This window comes from Bufo bufo, chromosome 2, assembly GCF_905171765.1.
Source record: "Bufo bufo chromosome 2, aBufBuf1.1, whole genome shotgun sequence".
In the NCBI taxonomy this organism is placed as follows: Eukaryota; Metazoa; Chordata; class Amphibia; order Anura; family Bufonidae; genus Bufo; species Bufo bufo.
In genome coordinates, this window is record NC_053390.1 from 113810111 (window position 1) to 113833386 (window position 23276).

The 23276-nt window shown below is 43.5% G+C and overlaps 1 protein-coding gene across 2 annotated transcripts in view; it reads right to left on the minus strand.

Annotated features, from left to right (window-relative positions):
• LOC120992454 (beta-hexosaminidase subunit beta-like) overlaps nucleotides 1-15891 on the minus strand; it is a 69673-nt gene extending 53782 nt beyond the window's left edge. For both annotated transcript variants that reach the window (XM_040421448.1, XM_040421446.1), the window contains exon 1: nucleotides 15523-15891. In XM_040421448.1, the coding sequence (XP_040277382.1) occupies nucleotides 15523-15806 (284 nt within the window). In that variant the 5' untranslated portion in view covers nucleotides 15807-15891. The remainder of the gene's footprint in view (nucleotides 1-15522) is intronic.
• Between the last annotated feature and the right edge of the window lie 7385 nt (nucleotides 15892-23276).

Genomic DNA, 23276 nt, shown 5'->3' on the forward strand with positions numbered 1-23276 from the left:
GAAGGTGGCCAAAAGAACAGCACCTGAGGGGTTAACTACCACTGATCGCAGCTTTTTTTAAATGAAAGCCCAAAGTACGTGCTTTCTTCACCCGTGCAACACAAAAAAAATGTGCACTAGGTTGTGGTCTATCGCAGGCCCTCTCCGTAAGAGAAGCCCCCCCCCATAAACCATTCCCTATCCCTCTAGGCCAGCGGTTCTCAACCTAGGGGTCGCGACCCCTTTGGGGGTCGATCGGCCCTTTCCGGGGGGGTCGCCTGAGGCTTCCTATTGTGGGTCCAGGCCCTTCGCTAACAGACAGGCAAAACAAGCAATTGCTTGGGGCCCTGAGCTGGTTGGGGCCCCGAGCTGGCCCGGGGCCAAGCAGAGCCGGTGCTTGTTTTGCGGCTGAGTAACTCAGAAGATCCGATGGTATATTCTAACCCCCAGGCGTTCCCATGGTGACAGGGACGCTTGCCTGGGGGTTAGAATATACAGGGCCACGCCGCTCACAGCAGTATATTTATAAACTAATCAGTAACTACTTTAATGGGATATCTTACTTTGTCTTAGCTCCGGTAATAGCAGGAAGTGCGGGGGGGGGCGGCGCTCACTCACTGACGTCACGCGCCTTCTCCTCCCACTAGGCGGCGCAGGCGCGTGACGTCAGTGAGTGAGCGCCGCCCCCCGCACTGCCTGCTATTACCGGAGCTTAGACAAAGTAAGATATCCCATATCCAAATAAATTATAATCCAAGTAAAGAGCTCAGCAATGAGCAATGATTAAAGTTAAAGTAGTTACTGATTAGTTTATAAATATACTGCTGTGAGTGTCGGGGAGGGAAATCTGTGGATGGCACTATTTAGGGGAGGGAGATCTGTGGATGGCACTATTTAGGGGAGGGAGATCTGTAGATGGCACTATTTAGGGGAGGGAGATCTGTGGATGGCACTGTTTAGGGGGGGGGGGGAATCGGGGGGATCTGTGGATGTCTGTGATTAATTACTCTGCTTTAATTATGTTCAATTTGTAGCAATAAAAATACATCCTGCATATCAGATATTTAAATTACAATTCATAACAGTAGCAAAATTAGTTATGACGTAGCAAGGAAAAAAATGTAATGGTTGGGGGTCACCACAACATGAGGAACTGTATTAAGGGGTCACGGCTTTAGAAAGGTTGAGAACCACTGCTCTAGGCCTATGGCTCCTGCAAGGGACTGGGACAAATGTCAACCCTCAGCTGAAGCAGAGGGTACGCCCGTCTGTGCTCCTGGCTTTTGCCTCGGCTGCCAGGAGCTTCAACAAGGTCTGGACTCTCCCCGAAGGCCAAGGGGTTTGGCAGGCCCTGTCAGAGGTTGGGTGCCGGCTATGTGATTCTGCAGAAGACACCCGCCTCCTCCTGTACAGTCCTGAACAAAAGTTTAAGACCACTTGAAAAATGGCAAAAATAAATAAGTTTAAAAAAAAAAAAAAATATCATATTTTACATTGTTGGATCTTAACAATCCAGCAAGAAAGATAGTCCAGCTCAGGTCAAAAAGTTTTACTTCTTTATTCCAGCGGTTATAAAATTTCCATATAACAAGGTGTATAGTGACGCGTTTCAGACCTCTAAGACATAAGGGTCCTTCTTCATGACAGTGTTGTCATGAAGGACCCTTATGTCTTAGAGGTCTGAAACGCGTCACTATACACATCTTGTTATATGGAAATGTTATAACCGCTGGAATAAAGTAGTCAAACTTTTTCACCTGAGCTGAGCTGGACTGGACTATCTTTCTTGCTGGATTTACATATCTCCGCATCCAGGTGCGGCGTCCGCGCACAGAGGACGTTTTCCAACAGGTGAGAGCTGCCTTACACTCGCTTTATTGGATCTTAACAAGGTTCCAAGTAGAGCTTCAACATGCAACAAGAAGAAATGAGAGTGAGACAAAACATTTTTTGAGCATTCAATTTAATAAAAACAACGAATAAACTGAAACAGGCTGTTTTTCAGCTGATCCAAATTTTAGGACCACATGCCTTTAAAAGGCCAAATCTGTGCAAAGATGTGGATTCATTGTCATTTTCTGTCAGGTAGTCACACGTTGTGATGGCAAAGGCAAAAAAATCTGTCCCTTTTTGAACGTGATCGGGTTGTTGAACTGCATAAGCAGGGTCTCTCACAGCGCGCCATCGCTGCTGAGGTGGGACGCCGTAAGACAGGCATTTGGAATTAAATGATCCTGAGGGTTATGGAACAAAAAAGTCAAGTGGAAGACCCAAAAAATTTCATCAGCACTGAGCCGGAGGATCCAATTGGCTGTCCGTCAAGACACTGGACGATCCTCAACCCAAATTAAGGCCCTTACTGGTGCTGACTGCAGCCCCATAACCATCAGACAGCATCTGAGACTGAAGGGCTTCAAAAACAAAAAAAGTCTTCAAAGACCTCGTCTCCTTGAACACCACAGAACTGCTCATTTGGACTTTGCAAGAGAGCACCAAACATGGGACATTCAAAAGGTGGAAGAAAGTTTTATTCTCAGATGAGAGAAAAAAAAAAAAAAAAAAAGTAACCTTGATGGTCCTGATGGTTTCCAACATTACTGGCATGACAAGCAGATCCCACCTGAGATGTTTTCTACGCGCCACAGTGGAGGGGGGGCCATAATGGTCTGGGGTGCTTTTCCTTCAGTGGAACAATGGAGCTTCAGGAAGTGCAGGGGCGTCAAACGGCCGCTGGCTATGTCCAGATGTTGCAGAGAGCATTCCTCATGACTGAGGGCCCTCGTCTGTGTGGAAACGACTGGGTTTTTCAACAGGACAACGCTACAGTACACAATGCCTGCAGGACAAGGGACTTCTTCCAGGAGAATAACAACATCACTATTTTGGCCCATCCTGCGTGTTCCCCTGATTTAAATGCAATTGAGAACCTTTGGGGATGGATGGCAAGGGAAGTTTACAAAAATGGACAACAGTTCCAGTCAGTAGATGGCCTTCGTGAGGTCGTCTTCACCACTTGGAGAAATGTTCCCACTCACCTCATGGAAACGCTTGCATCAAGCATGCCGAAACGAATTTTGGAAGTGATAAACAATAACGGCGGAGCTACTTATTACTGAGTTCATGTTTGGAAGTTTAATATGTGAGAGAGAATCTAAATCGCACATCCTCATTACTATGCTTTTGATATAACAACTGCTTTAAATTTCAGCAGGATAAAACATGGCTATACAGCACTATTATCAATCTATTGCTATGCACTATTAGGAGGCATTAGTATACAGTTGGGTCCCATTGCCTGCTGGAGAGGTGTGGGGGCACGATAGTCGCCGCGCCAAAGTTAGAGTAGGTCCCCACTTGAAGAGGCAACCTTGTCGTGGTAAGTGGGCCTATGCTCTTTGATCAAACTGTATACTAATGCCTCCGAATAGTGCATAGCAATAGATTGATAATAGTGCTGTATAGCCATGTTTTATCCTGCTGAAATTTAATGCAGTTGTTATATCAAAAGCATAGTAATGAGGATGTGCGATTTAGATTCTCTCTCACATATTGAACATGTTTGGAAGTTGGATTTCAGTTTTTTTTTTTTTTTTGGGGGGGGGGGGGGTTAGTTTTATTTTTTTTGGAGGTGTGGTCCTAAACTTTTGATCAGCTGAAAAACAGCCTGTTTCCGTTTATTCGTTGTTTTCATTAAATTGAATGCTCAAAAAATGTTTTGTCTCACTCCCATTTCTTCTTGTTGCATGTTGAAGCTCTACTTGGAACCTTGTTAAAATCCAGCAATGCTAAATATGATTTTTTGCCATTTTTCAAGTGGTCTTAAACTTTTGATCAGGACTGTATTTGTATTAATGGTTTAGTTACCCAACCCCACCAGTATTAAGTCATTGCTGGTGCAGTGGCAGTTCTGATCGGAGCCCCGGCAGTGTAATCCTGGGGGCTCCGATCGGTTACCATGGCACCCAGGATGCTACTGAAGCACAAAGCACAGGGCAGCAGGGAGAGTGTGAAGTACTATTCACCCTTATAGATCTCTATTAGAGTGAAAAGGACAAGGGATTAAAAGATCCCAGGTTCTAGCCCCTAAGGGGTTAATAGTTATTAAATAAGAAGTAAAAACAAAAAACACCAAAATATTAAGGCTACTTTCACACTAGCGTTTTTTGCAGATCCTTCATGAACGGCATTGAAAGTCAAAGGGGGACGGATCAGTTTCCTAATGTGCCAGATTGTGTCAGAGAAAACTGAGATAAAATACACTGCTCAAAAAAATAAAGGGAACACAAAAATAACACATCCTAGATCTGAATTAATTAAATATTCTTCTGAAATACTTTGTTCTTTACATAGTTGAATGTGCTGACAACAAAATCACACAAAAATAAAAAAAATGGAAATCAAATTTTTTAACCCATGAAGGTCTGGATTTGGAGTCACACTCAAAATTAAAGTGGAAAAACACACTACAGGCTGATCAAACTTTGATGTAATGTCCTTAAAACAAGTCAAAATGAGGCTCAGTAGTGTGTGTGGCCTCTAAAGAAATGTCACCCCACACCATTACTGACCCAATGCCAAACCGGTCATGCTGGAGGATGTTGCAGGCAGCAGAACGTTCTCCACGGCGTCTCCAGACTCTGTCACGTCTGTCACATGTGCTCAGTGTGAACCTGCTTTCATCTGTGAAGAGCACAGGGCGCCAGTGGTGAATCTGCCAATCTTGGTGTTCTCTGGCAAATGCCAAACGTCCTGCACAGTGTTGGGCTGTAAGCACAACCCCCACCTGTGGAAGTCGGGCCCTCATATCACCCTCATGGAGTCTGTTTCTGACCGTTTGAGCAGACACATGCACATTTGTGGCGTGCTGAAGGTCATTTTGCAGGGCTCTGGCAGTGCTCCTCCTGTTCCTCCTTACACAAAGGCGGAGGTAGCGGTCCTGCTGCTGGGTTGTTGCCCTCCTACGGCCTCCTCCACATCTCCTGATGTACTGGCCTGTCTCCTGGTAGCGCCTCCATGCTCTGGACACTACGCTGACAGACACAGCAAACCTTCTTGCCACAGCTCGCATTGATGTGCCATCCTGGATAAGCTACTAATTGCCTGCTCTTGACATGTGCATTTTTGTAGTATTTTGTATTGATTTAAAATATAACTTTTATTATTTATGATAAAGCTAAAATGAATTTTTTAGCAATAATTATCTAACTTACTAGTTAAAACTCTCTCTGGACTTATAGATAGTGCTTCCTTTTATATTTATTTTTTTATTTTTATACACTATAACTGCAGCAGTGGTGATTTGTTAGCAATTGCTATCGATTAGACAGCCTTTGTGGATGCAGGCTGCCTTATGTTTGAATACTGTATTTATACCTTGTCTTATAGTAATTAGGTGGTTATTACTGGTATATTTTAGCTCCAGCACTTGGATATTGTGGAGCCAGCCTGCTTGCTGCTCATTGTCCAAGACTTGTACCTATGGCTTATTTATTGCAACATTTGTTGCCTGTAATCGCCCTGTAACTTTTCTTATATAGCTGCTGCTATGCGCCCCACTGTCTGCTGGTGGTGCTCTTTCTGTGATCTAACTGCTTGGATCGCTGACTATTGGTGACAGCCTGTCTCTGTTTAACCAGTCTATTGGCCCACTATTGCGGTTTGCTGCATTTGCTGATGGTGCTGTTGCCAGCGTGGTGCCTTTGTGGGCTGTCACTTATTTGGTCAGACGCTGGATCCCTGATCTACTAACTGTCCAGAGTCTAAAATTCTAAAGACTGCCCCCCGACATGTTTCGCCATGTCCATGGCGTCTTCAGGGGATCGGGCAGACTGCACGGAGTAATTGTGTGGCTCAGTTATTTATAACCTCCCCTAAGGTGACGTGACATATGCTCGGCCTATCATTGTACTTGTAAGAGCTCGCTTACTTGGTACCTGGAATCTGTATGGCTGGTTGAATTCAGTTAGAACTGACGTGCGTCTTCTCGCGATAGCTGGTCAGTTTTCGCGCATGTCATTTGACTTAGAGTATTTTCAATGTTATTATTCTTCAGCCGATGGTGCGCATGTCTTTAACTTGTATTACGGTGTTGTTCCTTTTCATACCTCACTGCTTCTCCATTCTTTTTGCCATTGATTGGCTAGTTTTCATAATTTATTAGCGTTAGTATTACCATCTGAAGTTAGGTCTCTACTAGGTGTATATTGATTTTATATATTAGTCTAGGTGTTATTTATAATAGCTGCTTATGTCTAATGATTTATAAATTCTATATATTTATTTATTGGTTGTTCTGTATTTGTGGTGATTCTTTGGTGCTTTGTGAGAACAATTGTTTTTAAATTTATCAATTTACTTCTTTTGTTACATTATAATTATATCAATTGGCTATCTACTTGTGACAGTTAGAATGGTGATGGTGTACTTACATATTTTACCCTAATTGGTTGATAATTATTTTTATTCTATACTTATAATTATTAATTTTATGATACTATTATACCTTATGTGATTTTCGAAAAGATTGGTGGTGATTTGTGAATTTAGTGTATATTTTTAATTATTTATTTATTGATATATTTTATTTTATTTTAAATGTATTTTTATTTGTTTTATTTATTTATTTATTTTTTATTTGTTTTATTTTATTTTTTAAAAAAATTTTTTTTATTTTATTTTTAATTTTAAATTTTAATTGGTATTTATCTTATTTTGGTGACTTTTATATATGGTAGAGACATGATTTGGAGTTCTGTCTAACAATTATTTATTTCTTGATTTTACTCACAGATGGAAACTTCACTTCGGATGGATTGGACAGTGAGGTAATGATTTAGTTTTTAATATATTTTTGATTTTTTATTTATTATATGGATTGTGATTTGGGTAGGTATTGGCCACTACTCCATGATTTATTAATAGTTAGATACCTGATAGTTCTCATATATTTATGATTTTTTGAGGGTTTGCATAATTTTCATATATTATTTACAGGAATGATGCATAGGTGAAGCCTTCGTTTAGACCTTGAGGTGTGAGGCTTTTTAGTCTATAAATCCAGCGCGTTTCTTCCTGCTGTAGTTTTTTATCTATATCGCCCTGTCTCGGGCCTGGTTTGGTTTTTATTATTCCCCATATTTTTAAGCTGTCGCTTTTACCGCTATGTACTGCTTGTACGTGTCTGGATAGGGTGTTGTCCGTTTTTAGGTTGATGTCACTGAAGTGTTTTGATACCCTTCTTCTGAGTTGTTGTACTGTTTTTCCCACGTATATTTTGGGGCAACTGCATTGTATGGCATAAACTACCCCTGTAGTCTTACAGTTTATATACTGGGAAATTTTGTACTTCTTCTGATCGACCGGATTTTCAAATTCTTTACAAGCTAGCATCTTGCAGCAAAATTGGCAATCGCCACACGGATAGGATCCTTTTGTGGTTAGCCATGTGGTCTTTTCTGTGTGTTGATAGTTCCACTGAAAGTGGCTGTGCACAAGCTTTCAGTGGAACTATCAACACACAGAAAAGACCACATGGCTAACCACAAAAGGATCCTATCCGTGTGGCGATTGCCAATTTTGCTGCAAGATGCTAGCTTGTAAAGAATTTGAAAATCCGGTCGATCAGAAGAAGTACAAAATTTCCCAGTATATAAACTGTAAGACTACAGGGGTAGTTTATGCCATACAATGCAGTTGCCCCAAAATATACGTGGGAAAAACAGTACAACAACTCAGAAGAAGGGTATCAAAACACTTCAGTGACATCAACCTAAAAACGGACAACACCCTATCCAGACACGTACAAGCAGTACATAGCGGTAAAAGCGACAGCTTAAAAATATGGGGAATAATAAAAATCAAACCAGGCCCGAGACAGGGCGATATAGATAAAAAACTACAGCAGGAAGAAACGCGCTGGATTTATAGACTAAAAAGCCTCACACCTCAAGGTCTAAACGAAGGCTTCACCTATGCATCATTCCTGTAAATAATATATGAAAATTATGCAAACCCTCAAAAAATCATAAATATATGAGAACTATCAGGTATCTAACTATTAATAAATCATGGAGTAGTGGCCAATACCTACCCAAATCACAATCCATATAATAAATAAAAAATCAAAAATATATTAAAAACTAAATCATTACCTCACTGTCCAATCCATCCGAAGTGAAGTTTCCATCTGTGAGTAAAATCAAGAAATAAATAATTGTTAGACAGAACTCCAAATCATGTCTCTACCATATATAAAAGTCACCAAAATAAGATAAATACCAATTAAAATTTAAAATTAAAAATAAAATAAAAAAAATTTTTTTAAAAAATAAAATAAAACAAATAAAAAATAAATAAATAAATAAAACAAATAAAAATACATTTAAAATAAAATAAAATATATCAATAAATAAATAATTAAAAATATACACTAAATTCACAAATCACCACCAATCTTTTCGAAAATCACATAAGGTATAATAGTATCATAAAATTAATAATTATAAGTATAGAATAAAAATAATTATCAACCAATTAGGGTAAAATATGTAAGTACACCATCACCATTCTAACTGTCACAAGTAGATAGCCAATTGATATAATTATAATGTAACAAAAGAAGTAAATTGATAAATTTAAAAACAATTGTTCTCACAAAGCACCAAAGAATCACCACAAATACAGAACAACCAATAAATAAATATATAGAATTTATAAATCATTAGACATAAGCAGCTATTATAAATAACACCTAGACTAATATATAAAATCAATATACACCTAGTAGAGACCTAACTTCAGATGGTAATACTAACGCTAATAAATTATGAAAACTAGCCAATCAATGGCAAAAAGAATGGAGAAGCAGTGAGGTATGAAAAGGAACAACACCGTAATACAAGTTAAAGACATGCGCACCATCGGCTGAAGAATAATAACATTGAAAATACTCTAAGTCAAATGACATGCGCGAAAACTGACCAGCTATCGCGAGAAGACGCACGTCAGTTCTAACTGAATTCAACCAGCCATACAGATTCCAGGTACCAAGTAAGCGAGCTCTTACAAGTACAATGATAGGCCGAGCATATGTCACGTCACCTTAGGGGAGGTTATAAATAACTGAGCCACACAATTACTCCGTGCAGTCTGCCCGATCCCCTGAAGACGCCATGGACATGGCGAAACATGTCGGGGGGCAGTCTTTAGAATTTTAGACTCTGGACAGTTAGTAGATCAGGGATCCAGCGTCTGACCAAATAAGTGACAGCCCACAAAGGCACCACGCTGGCAACAGCACCATCAGCAAATGCAGCAAACCGCAATAGTGGGCCAATAGACTGGTTAAACAGAGACAGGCTGTCACCAATAGTCAGCGATCCAAGCAGTTAGATCACAGAAAGAGCACCACCAGCAGACAGTGGGGCGCATAGCAGCAGCTATATAAGAAAAGTTACAGGGCGATTACAGGCAACAAATGTTGCAATAAATAAGCCATAGGTACAAGTCTTGGACAATGAGCAGCAAGCAGGCTGGCTCCACAATATCCAAGTGCTGGAGCTAAAATATACCAGTAATAACCACCTAATTACTATAAGACAAGGTATAAATACAGTATTCAAACATAAGGCAGCCTGCATCCACAAAGGCTGTCTAATCGATAGCAATTGCTAACAAATCACCACTGCTGCAGTTATAGTGTATAAAAATAAAAAAATAAATATAAAAGGAAGCACTATCTATAAGTCCAGAGAGAGTTTTAACTAGTAAGTTAGATAATTATTGCTAAAAAATTCATTTTAGCTTTATCATAAATAATAAAAGTTATATTTTAAATCAATACAAAATACTACAAAAATGCACATGTCAAGAGCAGGCAATTAGTAGTCTATGACTAAATGTATATACGATAATAAGTGCCTCTACATGTGCAGGGTATATATGAATGTAATATATATCCTGGATAAGCTGCACTACCTGAGCCACTTGTGTGGGTTGTAGACTCCGTCTCATGCTACCACTAGAGTGAAAGCACCGCCAGCATTCAAAAGTGACCAAAACATCAGCCAGGAAGCATAGGAACTGAGAAGTGGTCTGTGGTTACCACCTGCAGAACCACTCCTTTATTGGGGGTGTCTTGCTAATTGCCTATAATTTCCACCTGTTGTCTATCCCATTTGCACAACAGCATGTGAAATTTATTGTCACTCAGTGTTGCTTCCTAAGTGGACAGTTTGATTTCACAGAAGTGTGATTGACTTGGACTTAAACATAATGTAAGTGTTCCCTTTATTTTTTTGAGCAGTGTATATAAACAAACAAATTACATAATCGCCACTTCCGAAAAGTCCCAACTATTAAAATATTTTTTTTTAAAAATATCTCCTATGCGGTGAACGCCGTAACAGGAGAAAAAAAAAAACAAAAAAAAAAAAACAAAAAAAAAAAAACAAAAAAAAAAAAACGTGATTTGCCATTTTTAAAGTCACCTTGTCCCCCCAAAAATTAGGATAGGACTGTTCTATGATGGGCCGGACGTACCATAAAATGTGGAATGCACGCTGATTTTTTGGCGTTTTATATATTTTTTGCATGGTATCGAAATCTAATAAGAATTTTGGTATTGTGACAACCCTACCAAGCGCACATGTAACAGGTCAGCCAGCTTCATAGGTAAAAAACTGCTGACAGATGCCCTTTAAGCTTTAATACAATATAAAAACATTATATCATAAAGAGCAGTCGATGATTCCCTGTTCCTTGACTTATTACAAGACAGGGGATTCAGTGCCATCACATAACATCTGAACTTTGTGATAAATGCACCCTGGTCAGGGAGTGGCAGATCTGGGTGGACGCCAACAGACATGAAGTACATGAGGTTTATACGAGAATAATGCGGATGTAGATTCAGTCAGTATTACTCCATGGGTTTATAATGGACCTGAACGCTCAGAATCACAGGGATCCACAATGCTGAGGGTATGTGTCAGGTAAACCTGCTGTCGGGTCAGAATATAGATGTAATATACACTCACCTAAAGAATTATTAGGAACACCATACTAATACGGTGTTGGACCCCCTTTTGCCTTCAGAACTGCCTTAAATCTACGTGGCATTGATTCAACAAGGTGCTGATAGCATTCTTTAGAAATGTTGGTCCATATTGATAGGATAGCATCTTGCAGTTGATGGAGATTTGAGGGATGCACATCCAGGGCACGAAGCTCCCGTTCCACCACATCCCAAAGATGCTCTATTGGGTTGAGATCTGGTGACTGTGGGGGCCATTTTAGTACAGTGAACTCATTGTCATGTTCAAGAAACCAATTTGAAATGATTCGAGCTTTGTGACATGGTGCATTATCCTGCTGGAAGTAGCCATCAGAGGTTGGATACATTTTCTCATTCTGTTTACGCCAAATTCGGACTCTACCATTTGAATGTCTCAACAGAAATCGAGACTCATCAGACCAGGCAACATTTTTCCAGTCTTCAACAGTCCAATTTTGGTGAGCTCGTGCAAATTGTAGCCTCTTTTTCCTATTTGTAGTGGAGATGAGTGGTACCCGGTGGGGTCTTCTGCTGTTGTAGCCCATCCGCCTCAAGGTTGTGCGTGTTGTGGCTTCACAAATGCTTTGCTGCATACCTCGGTTGTAGCGAGTGGTTATTTTAGTCAACGTTGCTCTTCTATCAGCTTGAATCAGTCAGCCCATTCTCCTCTGACCTCTAGCATCCACAAGGCATTTTTGCCCACAGGACTGCCGCATACTGGATGTTTTTCCCTTTTCACACCATTCTTTGTAAACCCTAGAAATGGTTGTGCGTGAAAATCCCAGTAACTGAGCAGATTGTGAAATACTCAGACCGGCCCGTCTGGCACCAACAACCATGCCACGCTCAAAATTGCTTAAATCACCTTTCTTTCCCATTCTGACATTCAGTTTGGAGTTCAGGAGATTGTCTTGACCAGGACCACCCCCCTAAATGCATTGAAGCAACTGCCATGTGATTGGTTGACTAGATAATTGCATTAATGAGAAATAGAACAGGTGTTCCTAATAATTCTTTAGGTGAGTGTACATCCATATTGTGCTCATGTGAATCCTGCATACAATGGAATTAAGGCTACTTTCACACCTGCGTTTTTCTTTTCCGGCATAGAGTTCCGTCCTAGGGGCTCTATACCGGAAAAGAACTGATCAGTTTTATCCCCATGCATTCTGAATGGAGAGTAATCCGTTCACTTTGCATTAGGATGTCTTCAGTTCAGTCGTTTTGACTGATCAGGCAAAAGAGAAAACCACAGCATGCTACGGTTTTCTCTCCGGCAAAAAAAACTGAAGACTTGCCTGAACGCCAGATCCGGCATTTTTCCCCATAAGAAAAAATTTGCGCCGGATCCGGCATTCAGAATACCGGATCAGTCGCTCCGGCATGCGCATATCGGTAAAAATGTGAAAAAATGTACAAGACGGATCCGTCGGTCCGCATGACAAGCGGAGAGATGGATCCATCCTTGCAATGCATTTGAGAGACGGATCCGCACCCGGATGCGTCTCACAAATGCTTTCAGTCAGCGGCAGATCGGCGGATCGGGCGGGCAGTTCCGACGACGGAACTGCCCGCCGGATCACACTGCCGCAAGTGTGAAAGTAGCCTAAGCCTCACAGTGCGGTCTTTACTTGTCTGTGATGACATGTGGCAGATTTTATGCCTCCATAATACGCCCTATGGTCATCTCGGCCCAATACAGCAGAAAGGCAAGGGGTCGGGGGCTGCAGCTGTAAAACCACCTGTACACAGGTGGCGGTGTGCAATTCTGCAGCATATCAATAACAAAATCCGTAATGTCTAACAACGGTTTTTGCTGCGGATTAGAAGCAGGTTTCCCGCTGATCTCACCTTCCATTGAAAAGGGTGAAATCTACAGCTAAAACCGCAAACATAATTGACATGAAGTGGATTAGGAAATCCGCACAGAAATATATCTGCAAAGTGTACATGAGATTTGTCTCATCTCATGGTACTGTACTACGCCTCGGTTTTTCTGCACAGAAAAATAATGCATATTCCGGAACATGTGCAGGTGGACGGAGGAACGCTAAAATGCCGCCATATAAGTCTCAGTGCACACAGCGCCTCAGTATTAGGTTTAACGCATATGCTGGGAACAGCTCCCGACAAACATTACGTAGCCATAGGGCTCTTTTTTTTCACTACAGGAGCCAAAGATAAAAAGTTGTGTCCGTGGTCAGGGCGGTTCGTGTCCAGATGCTTTACTGTACAGGAAAATGCAGCAGACCACGCTTTCTATACAGAGGGCCACCACAAAAAAAAACTGTGCAATATACCCTTTTTTTTCCCCCTTCATTCAACAACGCGACTATGGGTGACATATCCCTACACAATGGCGTACATCAGCGCCTTCTGAGCGCCGTGCACACCGAGAGGAACTGGCCTAACCAGAAATAAGAACCACAAGCAGCAAGTGCACAGATCCCAAGCCGTACGAGAGCTTCCACGTACACTTGGTGACTTCCTCAAAACTGTCACAAAAACAGAGCAGTCACCCTGCCCAGGAGCCATGTGCAGGGAAAGGGAGGCGGGCAGAGGGGGCTCCTGACAGGCCCAGCAGTAGAGGACACCCTACAGATACCACCACCTCTCAGGGCTACATTTAGGCCTCTTTCACACGGGCGTCCAGGATTTGCTCCGGATGCGTCGTGCGTACATTGCGGGAAACCCGCGCGAGTAGGCACGCAATTTCAGTCAGTTTTGACTGCGATTGCGTTGTTTAGTTTTTATCGCGCGGGTGCCATGCTTTTTGCGCGCGTGATAAAAAAAAACTGAATGCGGTAACCAGACCCGAACTTCACTGAAGTTAGGTGTTGTGTAGATTTTATTATTTTCCCTTATAACCATGTTATAAGGTAAAATAATAGCATTCTTAATACAGAATAGTTACTAAAATGTTGATTGAGGGGTTAAAAAAAAATATATATATATTTACTCACCTTATCCACTTGATCAAGCAACCGGCATCGTCTTCTTTCAGGACCTGCAAAAGGACCTTTGATGACGTGGTGAGCGCGGTGATGTCAGCGCAGGTCCTGCTGAATGAAGATAGAAGATCCTTCTATCTTCATTCAGCAGGACCTGCGCTGACATCACAGGTCCTTTTGCAGGTCCTGAAAGAAGAAGAAGGAAGACGATGCCAGCATTATGTATTAGGAAAGCTATTATTTTCCCTTATAACATGGTTATAAGGGAAAATAATACAGTGAATTTACGTTAATGGGATCCGGGGTTGCTCATCCCTATAATCTCCTAGCAACCGTGAATGAAAATCGCACCACATCCGCACTTGCTTGCGATTTTCACGCAGACCCATTAATTTCTATGTGGCCTGCGTTGCGTGAAAAAACGCAGAATATAGAGCATGCTGCGATTTCCACGCAGCGCACAAGTGATACGTGAAAAATCAATGCTCATGTGCACAGCCCCATAGAAGTGAATGGGTCCGGATTCGGTGCGGGTGCAATGCGTTCACCTCACGCATTGCACCCCCTAAGAATTGTCACCCGTGTGGAAGGGGCTTTAGGGTCTGGACTTCCCCTGATGCCAGCTCCACGTACCCTGGGCAGATTGGCCATAGACCTTACAGGGAAAATTCCCGGTGGGCCACCAAGTCCTCCTCTCTGCTGATGACCAGCTACATAATGAGCTCTCAACGGTAATTAACACTGTGAGAATCAGGATCTCCTGTATCCAGCCGGCGACCGCACACGTCCTCCTTAATTTAACTGCTGTGGCCGCACCTCACCTCCCAAGCCCCCTGCTCTATAGACAACTGGAGGAGGAGGCCAGAAGATGGTAGCTACTGGTGGCCGGCTTTTGGGGCAGTATATTGAGGTAGACAGTGGGTCCATATCCCAGTATTAGCCCTGCCTTAAAGGGGTTCTCCAGCTTTAAAACAATTTTCAGCAGCCTCCTCCTAGACTTATGGAAGAATACTTACACGCTCCCTGCGCTTTTGTCACCTTGCAGAGAAGAGAGGGGCAATGCGTGCCACTGCAGCAGTGACATGTCCCCAAAGCAGCATGGGGGATGGGGGTGCCGCAAAGTTGTTTCAAAGCTGGAGAACCCCTTTAAAGTTGGGCAGTGCAGCAACTGTACCACAATCTATAATCAAGTCCTATAGGACCATGGTCCATATACAGAACTTACCTCACATGCCCCTGTGGGTGGCTGTCAGGTCACATGATGCCACCATTATGATGGCATATTAGAAAGCTTTTGTGCCAGGGCAGAGAAACAGGGACGGTCCAGGAAGTGATCTGCTGAGTATACATGGCTCCTGGAGGACTACAACTCCGAGCATGCCCTGAAATCCTGCAGTTGTGAGAACGTGCTGGGATGTGTAGTCCACCAACAGTCAGAGAGCCACAGGAGGCAGTACAGGAGCTCCACATAGAGCAAGAGGAGTAAGCTGGGAGTAGTAGTCCGGCAGGCTGCAGTCAGCACTAGCACCGGGCACTCACCTCCGGAAGGCGTCCTGCAGCACGAAACACCCCGGCCCCGCGGTGGAGCCTGCACCGTGCACAATCTGAAACTCAGCCGGGGGAAGGTAGGAGACATTGGGGGACAGCTCCACCGCCTGCGGTAATGGCCACAGCGAGCCGTACGGGGACCCCTCCTGTGCCGCCAGCAACAGAGCGCCGGGGTCCAGCACATCTCCCTCTTCCGTGAACTGCACGGGCGGGTAACCGCAGCCCCCCCGGGAGAGGAGGACGAGGCAGAAGACGGGAAGAAGCCGCAGAGCCATCACCGTCCTGGTACCCAGCACAACACTGCCCCGCCGGTCACCTGCATCTACCAGATCACAAGACAGCGCGGTCACATGACATCCGGAAGACCACGCCTCCTCTTCCTGAATGGCTGGGCTGCCTAGAAAGGGCGGCTGCTGTATGAGGGCGGGGTTAATTCTCTCCCCGCCTCCAGTATGAGAGGCGTTCAACAGAAGCCTCATGAGGAACTGGACTGAACCCGAACCCTGTCCTGTGTGTACTGCGCTGTACTGACCCCTGTACTGTGTGTACTGCGCTGTACTGACCCCTGTCCTGTGTGTACTGCGCTGTACTGACCCCTGTCCTGTGTGTACTGCGCTGTACTGACCCCTGTCCTGTGTGTACTGCGCTGTACTGACCCCTGTCCTGTGTGTACTGGGCTGTACTGACCCCTGTCCTGTGTATACTGCGCTGTACTGACCCCTGTCCTGTGTGTACTGCGCTGTACTGACCCCTGTCCTGTGTATACTGCGCTGTACTGACCCCTGTCCTGTGTATACTGCGCTGTACTGACCCCTGTCCTGTGTGTACTGGGCTGTACTGACCCCTGTCCTGTGTATACTGCGCTGTACTGACCCCTGTCCTGTGTGTACTGCGCTGTACTGACCCCTGTCCTGTGTATACTGCGCTGTACTTACTCCTGTCCTGTGTATACTGCGCTGTACTGACCCCTGTCCTGTGTATACTGCCCTGTACTGACCCCTGTCCTGTGTATACTGCGCTGTACTGACCCCTGTCCTGTGTATACTGCCCTGTACTGACCCCTGTCCTGTGTGTACTGCGCTGTACTGACCCGTGTCCTGTATACTGCGCTGTACTGACCCCTGTCCTGTGTATACTGCGCTGTACTTACTCCTGTCCTGTGTATACTGCGCTGTACTGACCCCTGTCCTGTGTATACTGCGCTGTACTGACCCCTGTCCTGTGTATACTGCGCTGTACTGACCCCTGTCCTGTGTGTACTGCGCTGTATTGACCCCTGTCCTGTGTGTACTGTGCTGTACTGACCCCTGTCCTGTGTATACTGCGCTGTACTGACCCCTGTCCTGTGTGTACTGGGCTGTACTGACCCCTGTCCTGTGTGTACTCCGCTGTACTGACCCCTGTCCTGTGTGTACTGCGCTGTACTGACCCCTGTCCTGTGTGTACTGGGCTGTACTGACCCCTGTCCTGTGTGTACTGCGCTGTACTGACCCCTGTCCTGTGTGTACTGCGCTGTACTGACCCCTGTCCTGTGTGTACTGCGCTGTACTGACCCCTGTCCTGTGTGTACTGCGCTGTACTGACCCCTGTCCTGTCTACTGCGCTGTACTGACCCCTGTCCTGTGTGTACTGCGCTGTACTGACCCCTGTCCTGTGTGTACTGCGCTGTACTGACCCCTGTCCTGTGTGTACTGCGCTGTACTGACCCCTGTCCTGTGTATACTGCGCTGTACTGACCCCTGTCCTGTGTGTACTGGGCTGTACTGACCCCTGTCCTGTGTATACTGCGCTGTACTGACCCCTGTCCTGTGTATACTGCGCTGTACTGACCCCTGTCCTGTGTATACTGCGCTGTACTGACCCCTGTCCTGTGTATACTGCGCTGTACTTACCTCTGTCCTGTGTATACTGCGCTGTACTGACCCCTGTCCTGTGTATACTGCGCTGTACTTACCCCTGTCCTGTGTATACTGCGCTGTACTGACCCCTGTCCTGTGTATACTGCGCTGTACTGACCCCTGTCCTGTGTGTACTGCGCTGTACTGACCCCTGTCCTGTGTGTACTGCGCTGTACTTACTCCTGTCCTGTGTATACTGCGCTGTACTGACCCTTGTCCTGTGTATACTGCGCTGTACTGACCCCTGTCCTGTGTATACTGCGCTGTACTGACCCCTGTCCTGTGTATACTGCGCTGTACTGACCCCTGTCCTGTGTGTACTGCGCTGTACTGACCCCTGTCCTGTGTGTACTGCGCTGTACTGACCCCTGTCCTGTGTGTACTGCGCTGTACTGACCCCTGTCCTGTGTGTACTGCGCTGTACTGACCCCTGTCCTGTGTATACTGCGCTGTACTGACCCCTGTCCTGTGTGTACTGCGCTGTACTGACCCCTGTCCTGTGTATACTGCGCTGTACTTACTCCTGTCCTGTGTACTGCGCTGTACTGATCCCTGTCCTGTGTATACTGCGCTGTACTGACCCCTGTCCTGTGTATACTGCGCTGTACTGACCCCTGTCCTGTGTGTACTGCGCTGTACTGACTCCTGTCCTGTGTGTACTGCGCTGTACTGACCCCTGTCCTGTGTATACTGCGCTGTACTGACCCCTGTCCTGTGTGTACTGCGCTGTACTTACCCCTGTCCTGTGTGTACTGCGCTGTACTTACCCCTGTCCTGTGTGTACTGCGCTGTACTGACCCCTGTCCTGTGTATACTGCGCTGTACTGACCCTTGTCCTGTGTATACTGCGCTGTACTTACCCCTGTCCTGTGTGTACTGCGCTGTACTGACCCCTGTCCTGTGTATACTGGGCTGTACTTACCCCTGTCCTGTGTATACTGCGCTGTACTGACCCTTGTCCTGTGTGTACTGCGCTGTACTGACCCCTGTCCTGTGTATACTGCGCTGTACTGACCCCTGTCCTGTGTACTGCGCTGTACTGACCCTTGTCCTGTGTATACTGCGCTGTACTGACCTCTGTCCTGTGTGTACTGCGCTGTACTGACCCCTGTCCTGTGTATACTGCGCTGTACTTACTCCTGTCCTGTGTACTGCGCTGTACTGACCCCTGTCCTGTGTACTGCGCTGTACTGACCCCTGTCCTGTGTATACTGCGCTGTACTGACCCTTGTCCTGTGTATACTGCGCTGTACTGACCCTTGTCCTGTGTATACTGCGCTGTACTCACCCTTGTCCTGTGTATACTGTGCTGTACTGACCCCTGTCCTGTGTACTGCGCTGTACTGACCTCTGTCCTGTGTATACTGCGCTGTACTAACCCCTGTCCTGTGTATACTGCGCTGTACTGACCCCTGTCCTGTGTATACTGGGCTGTACTGACCCCCTGTCCTGTGTATACTGCGCTGTACTTACCCCTGTCCTGTGTATACTGCGCTGTACTGACCTCTGCCCTGTGTGTACTGCGCTGTACTGACCCCTGTCCTGTGTATACTGCGCTGTACTGACCCCTGTCCTGTGTGTACTGCGCTGTACTGACCCTTGTCCTGTGTGTACTGCGCTGTACTGACCTCTGTCCTGTGTATACTGCGCTGTACTGACCCTTGTCCTGTGTATACTGCGCTGTACTGATCCCTGTCCTGTGTATACTGCGCTGTACTGACCCCTGTCCTGTGTATACTGCGCTGTACTGACCCCTGTCCTGTGTGTACTGCGCTGTACTGACCCCTGTCCTGTGTATACTGCGCTGTACTGACCCCTGTCCTGTGTGTACTGCGCTGTACTGACCCCTGTCCTGTGTATACTGCGCTGTACTGACCCGTGTCCTGTATACTGCGCTGTACTGACCCCTGTCCTGTGTATACTGCGCTGTACTTACTCCTGTCCTGTGTATACTGCGCTGTACTGACCTCTGTCCTGTGTATACTGCGCTGTACTGACCCCTGTCCTGTGTGTACTGCGCTGTACTGACCCCTGTCCTGTGTGTACTGCGCTGTACTGACCCCTGTCCTGTGTGTACTGGGCTGTACTGACCCCTGTCCTGTGTATACTGCGCTGTACTGACCCCTGTCCTGTGTATTCTGCGCTGTACTGACCCCTGTCCTGTGTATACTGCGCTGTACTGACCCCTGTCCTGTGTATACTGCGCTGTACTGACCCCTGTCCTGTGTATACTGCGCTGTACTGACCCCTGTCCTGTGTGTACTGCGCTGTACTGACCCCTGTCCTGTGTGTACTGCGCTGTACTGACCCCTGTCCTGTGTGTACTGGGCTGTACTGACCCCTGTCCTGTGTATACTGCGCTGTACTGACCCCTGTCCTGTGTATACTGCGCTGTACTGACCCCTGTCCTGTGTATACTGCGCTGTACTGACCCCTGTCCTGTGTATACTGCGCTGTACTGACCCCTGTCCTGTGTGTACTGCGCTGTACTGACCCTTGTCCTGTGTATACTGCGCTGTACTGACCCCTGTCCTGTGTATACTGCGCTGTACTGACCCCTGTCCTGTGTACTTGTAGAATAACGTCCTGCATTACTCTATTTTTCAAGAAATGCTTTAGAAGGAGCCCAACAAAATGTGCAAAGTTCGTGATGAAAGATAAAATTAGAAGGATTTAATTCTTATAAAAAGAAAGTTACAAAGTTTAGAAAGAGAAAAATATAGCACAGCAATAAGTCTTGAAAGGTTACAAGCAAGCAATTAAACAATTAAAATAAGTGAAAAAGCTTATTTCCCCAAAATAACGTGTATGTGTGAATCTGTGTGTGTGTGTAGAGAGCAACAGGTGTCCGTGCAAGAATGCTCTGCTCTAGTAAAAGATGAAGCTTTCTTTATAGTCTGACCCTCCATTGAGTTACATTGTATCCTAAATTTACCATTCTAACAGACATATATGGTTAACAAGTAAAATCCCTTACATCATGGTTTTCTATGTATACCTTATTTGTAAAGCTAATAATAATATGCTGAGGAGGAGGATTCCTAACCTTCCCAAATGCTATTGTCGTCTCAACCTGTCAAAAATTGACACTTCAACACAAGTGCTGCCCTTGCATGGTCCTTGAAATACCCTATCCTACTAAAAAAGTGTTAGTTTTATTATTTTACATTTCCCCCTGATTATGATTTGAAATATAAATCTTCAATCATAACCTCCTAATCTAACGCAATTACTCATCATTCGTATCACATTCACTCATTGACCATGTTATAGCACTTGGTTGTTTGATCAATTTTGGATTCAGTATTCCATATAGAATTGGTATTCTGAGTTCTTTTTAACATTTCTTTCAAAATGTTACCTCCTTTGTTAATTTCCTTCTTTATATTACTATATGTTTTCCTAATCCTATACATAACAAAAACTTGATAGATAATACACAAAAATATAATAATAAATATAATAATAATAGGATGGGATAACGTATTCTCAACTGCTGTTTGTGTAGAAGATTTTGACCACATATTTACAGATTTCTTCAATTTTCCCCACCAAAATGTTCCAGACATGATATTCCATTCATGTTCTATTTCTGATAATTGTCCTTGTTTATGATTAAATGCAATTTCTGCTTCTTTTATTTGTTCACTTAATATTTTTAAAAGACCTTTATCTTTTTTAATTTCTTTTGTCCACTCATCCCACGGAAATTTGTCAATTTGAGTGAGATTAAATTTCATTGGAAGGATTTTCAATTGGGTTGTATTTATGGAAGAAATATTGAGTCTTCCTAAATTCATAGAGATTGCTCTCCAGTCTCCTTCCAAACAATATAAACCCTTGGTTAAATTCTCGTGATGTACACAAGAAGAAAAGAATGCTACAACCTTTTCTTTCTCAGACATCACTTGTAAACAAACTTTGTTTGGACCAACTTGAGTTACCAAATCATGAATTGAGTATACATTCTCAATTCGTGCATGGCAAGAAGTTTGATTATGGAAACAAGAATGATAAATCTCCTTATCTTGTTCCGGTAAACAGATTATTTTAGAAACAAAGTGTAAACATGAAGAAAGATCCAATTGTTCTATATGAGAACCATCATATGCAAATTCCGTATATTGCAATTGATAAAAAATCAACTGTGTTTCACTCACGGGAACTCCTAAAACAGTTACTGGAACTACCATTTGTTCTCTTCCAGCTACTGGAATCAATGAGGCAGCTATACATGTGTTCTTATTACATCCTAACCACTTATTTACCCATAAATCTATATGTCTCATACTATAATTATATTCCATAGGTAAATTTTCCAATAAACCAAGTGGAGTAATTCCACTCTGTAAAGCCTGAGCCATTATTTTTAAATTCGTAGAATATTCTATTTGGATTTCCATACATGCCCTGGCTACTTCTGACTCTTGTTCACTTTGGATCAAATCTAAAGTAACATCTTGAAGATGTGAAACAGAAGATCCTAAAACAACTACAGAATTAACAATCATTTTCTCTAAAAGTTGGTTTAGACTTTTCTGTACTTTAATTCCTTTCTTTTCCAGATAACCTATGGTTTTTAAATCTGATTGTAATGAATTTACATTCATTGTATTTATCAAGCTTCCAAAGGTACCTATTCCTCCTAAAATACCTTCTACTATACCTCTTTTAGTTCTGGTTTGCTTGGAAACACTCTTTTTAAACCATCTTTCTAAACCTTCCTCCATATTAGCAAGATGCTTTCCACATTTAGGATATTTTGATGATATTTTCCAGTCTGATATATTAAATGTCCACATTATGGTGACATATTTACCATTCCTCAAAAGAGGCTTGGACTGGAAATGGTTAATCTGGAAAGGACTAGATGATTCAAATTTAACTTTGGTACAAATATTTTCTGTAGGTGACCATACGGTAACATTTACAGTTTCACATTGTTTATGGTTGTTTATAGTTAATATGCAACACTGATAAATTCCTGAATCTTTAGGAGATGGATGATCTTGATAAAATATGAACTTTTTATCAAACCATTTCACATTCCCAGATTGACCTTTATGAATCATGTTAGTTGGACCATTAGAGAAACTACCTAAAAATACCTCTCCTTTAGTCCATGTTATCACAGATTCGGATGGAATCTCTAATCTTGTGCTGCATTTTAAATATAATGGATTAGTTTCTTCCTGAATATTTACCAATGTTGGAGAAACTTGAAGTTCGGGATTAATAACATTTATTCCTATGAAGTTAATGGTTATGTTAACTACAACAGGTTCCCTAATTATTTGGAATCTCCAATTTTTCACCCAATCTTCATCAACCTTTCCTGTTATGGGAAGAATTGATGGATCCATTATTTTTACATAGTTCTGGGTTTGAAACCAAATTTCCTCTCGAGATTTTCCCACTTTTCCTAATGCTATCTTATCATTTGTGAGATCTCCGGACCATGTAGCTGGCTCATTTCCTTTTATCACAATACTCCAGTATAATACATCTATTGATGTACATTCCCATGAACCAGTTCTATTGTTATGTATGAATGTTCCTTGTAATTGTGTGAACTTTGGTTTGGGTCCTGCTGTTGCATGTAATTCAATGTGTGTATCATGTCTGAAGTGTATTTCAATACAACAGCTAGCACCAAAACCCATACGAAGACTTCCGGAAATGTCTCTGGAATTGTCCTGAATTTGTTCTTCCAGAAAATCCTCAAGACGAAATCCTCTTCTTCTTCGTGCAAGGATTGAAGTCTCTTTGTCATGATTATTCTTTTTATCATCAAGGAATTCTGTGAACGTAGCAGTTGTAAATATCATCATCAACAATGACATTCCC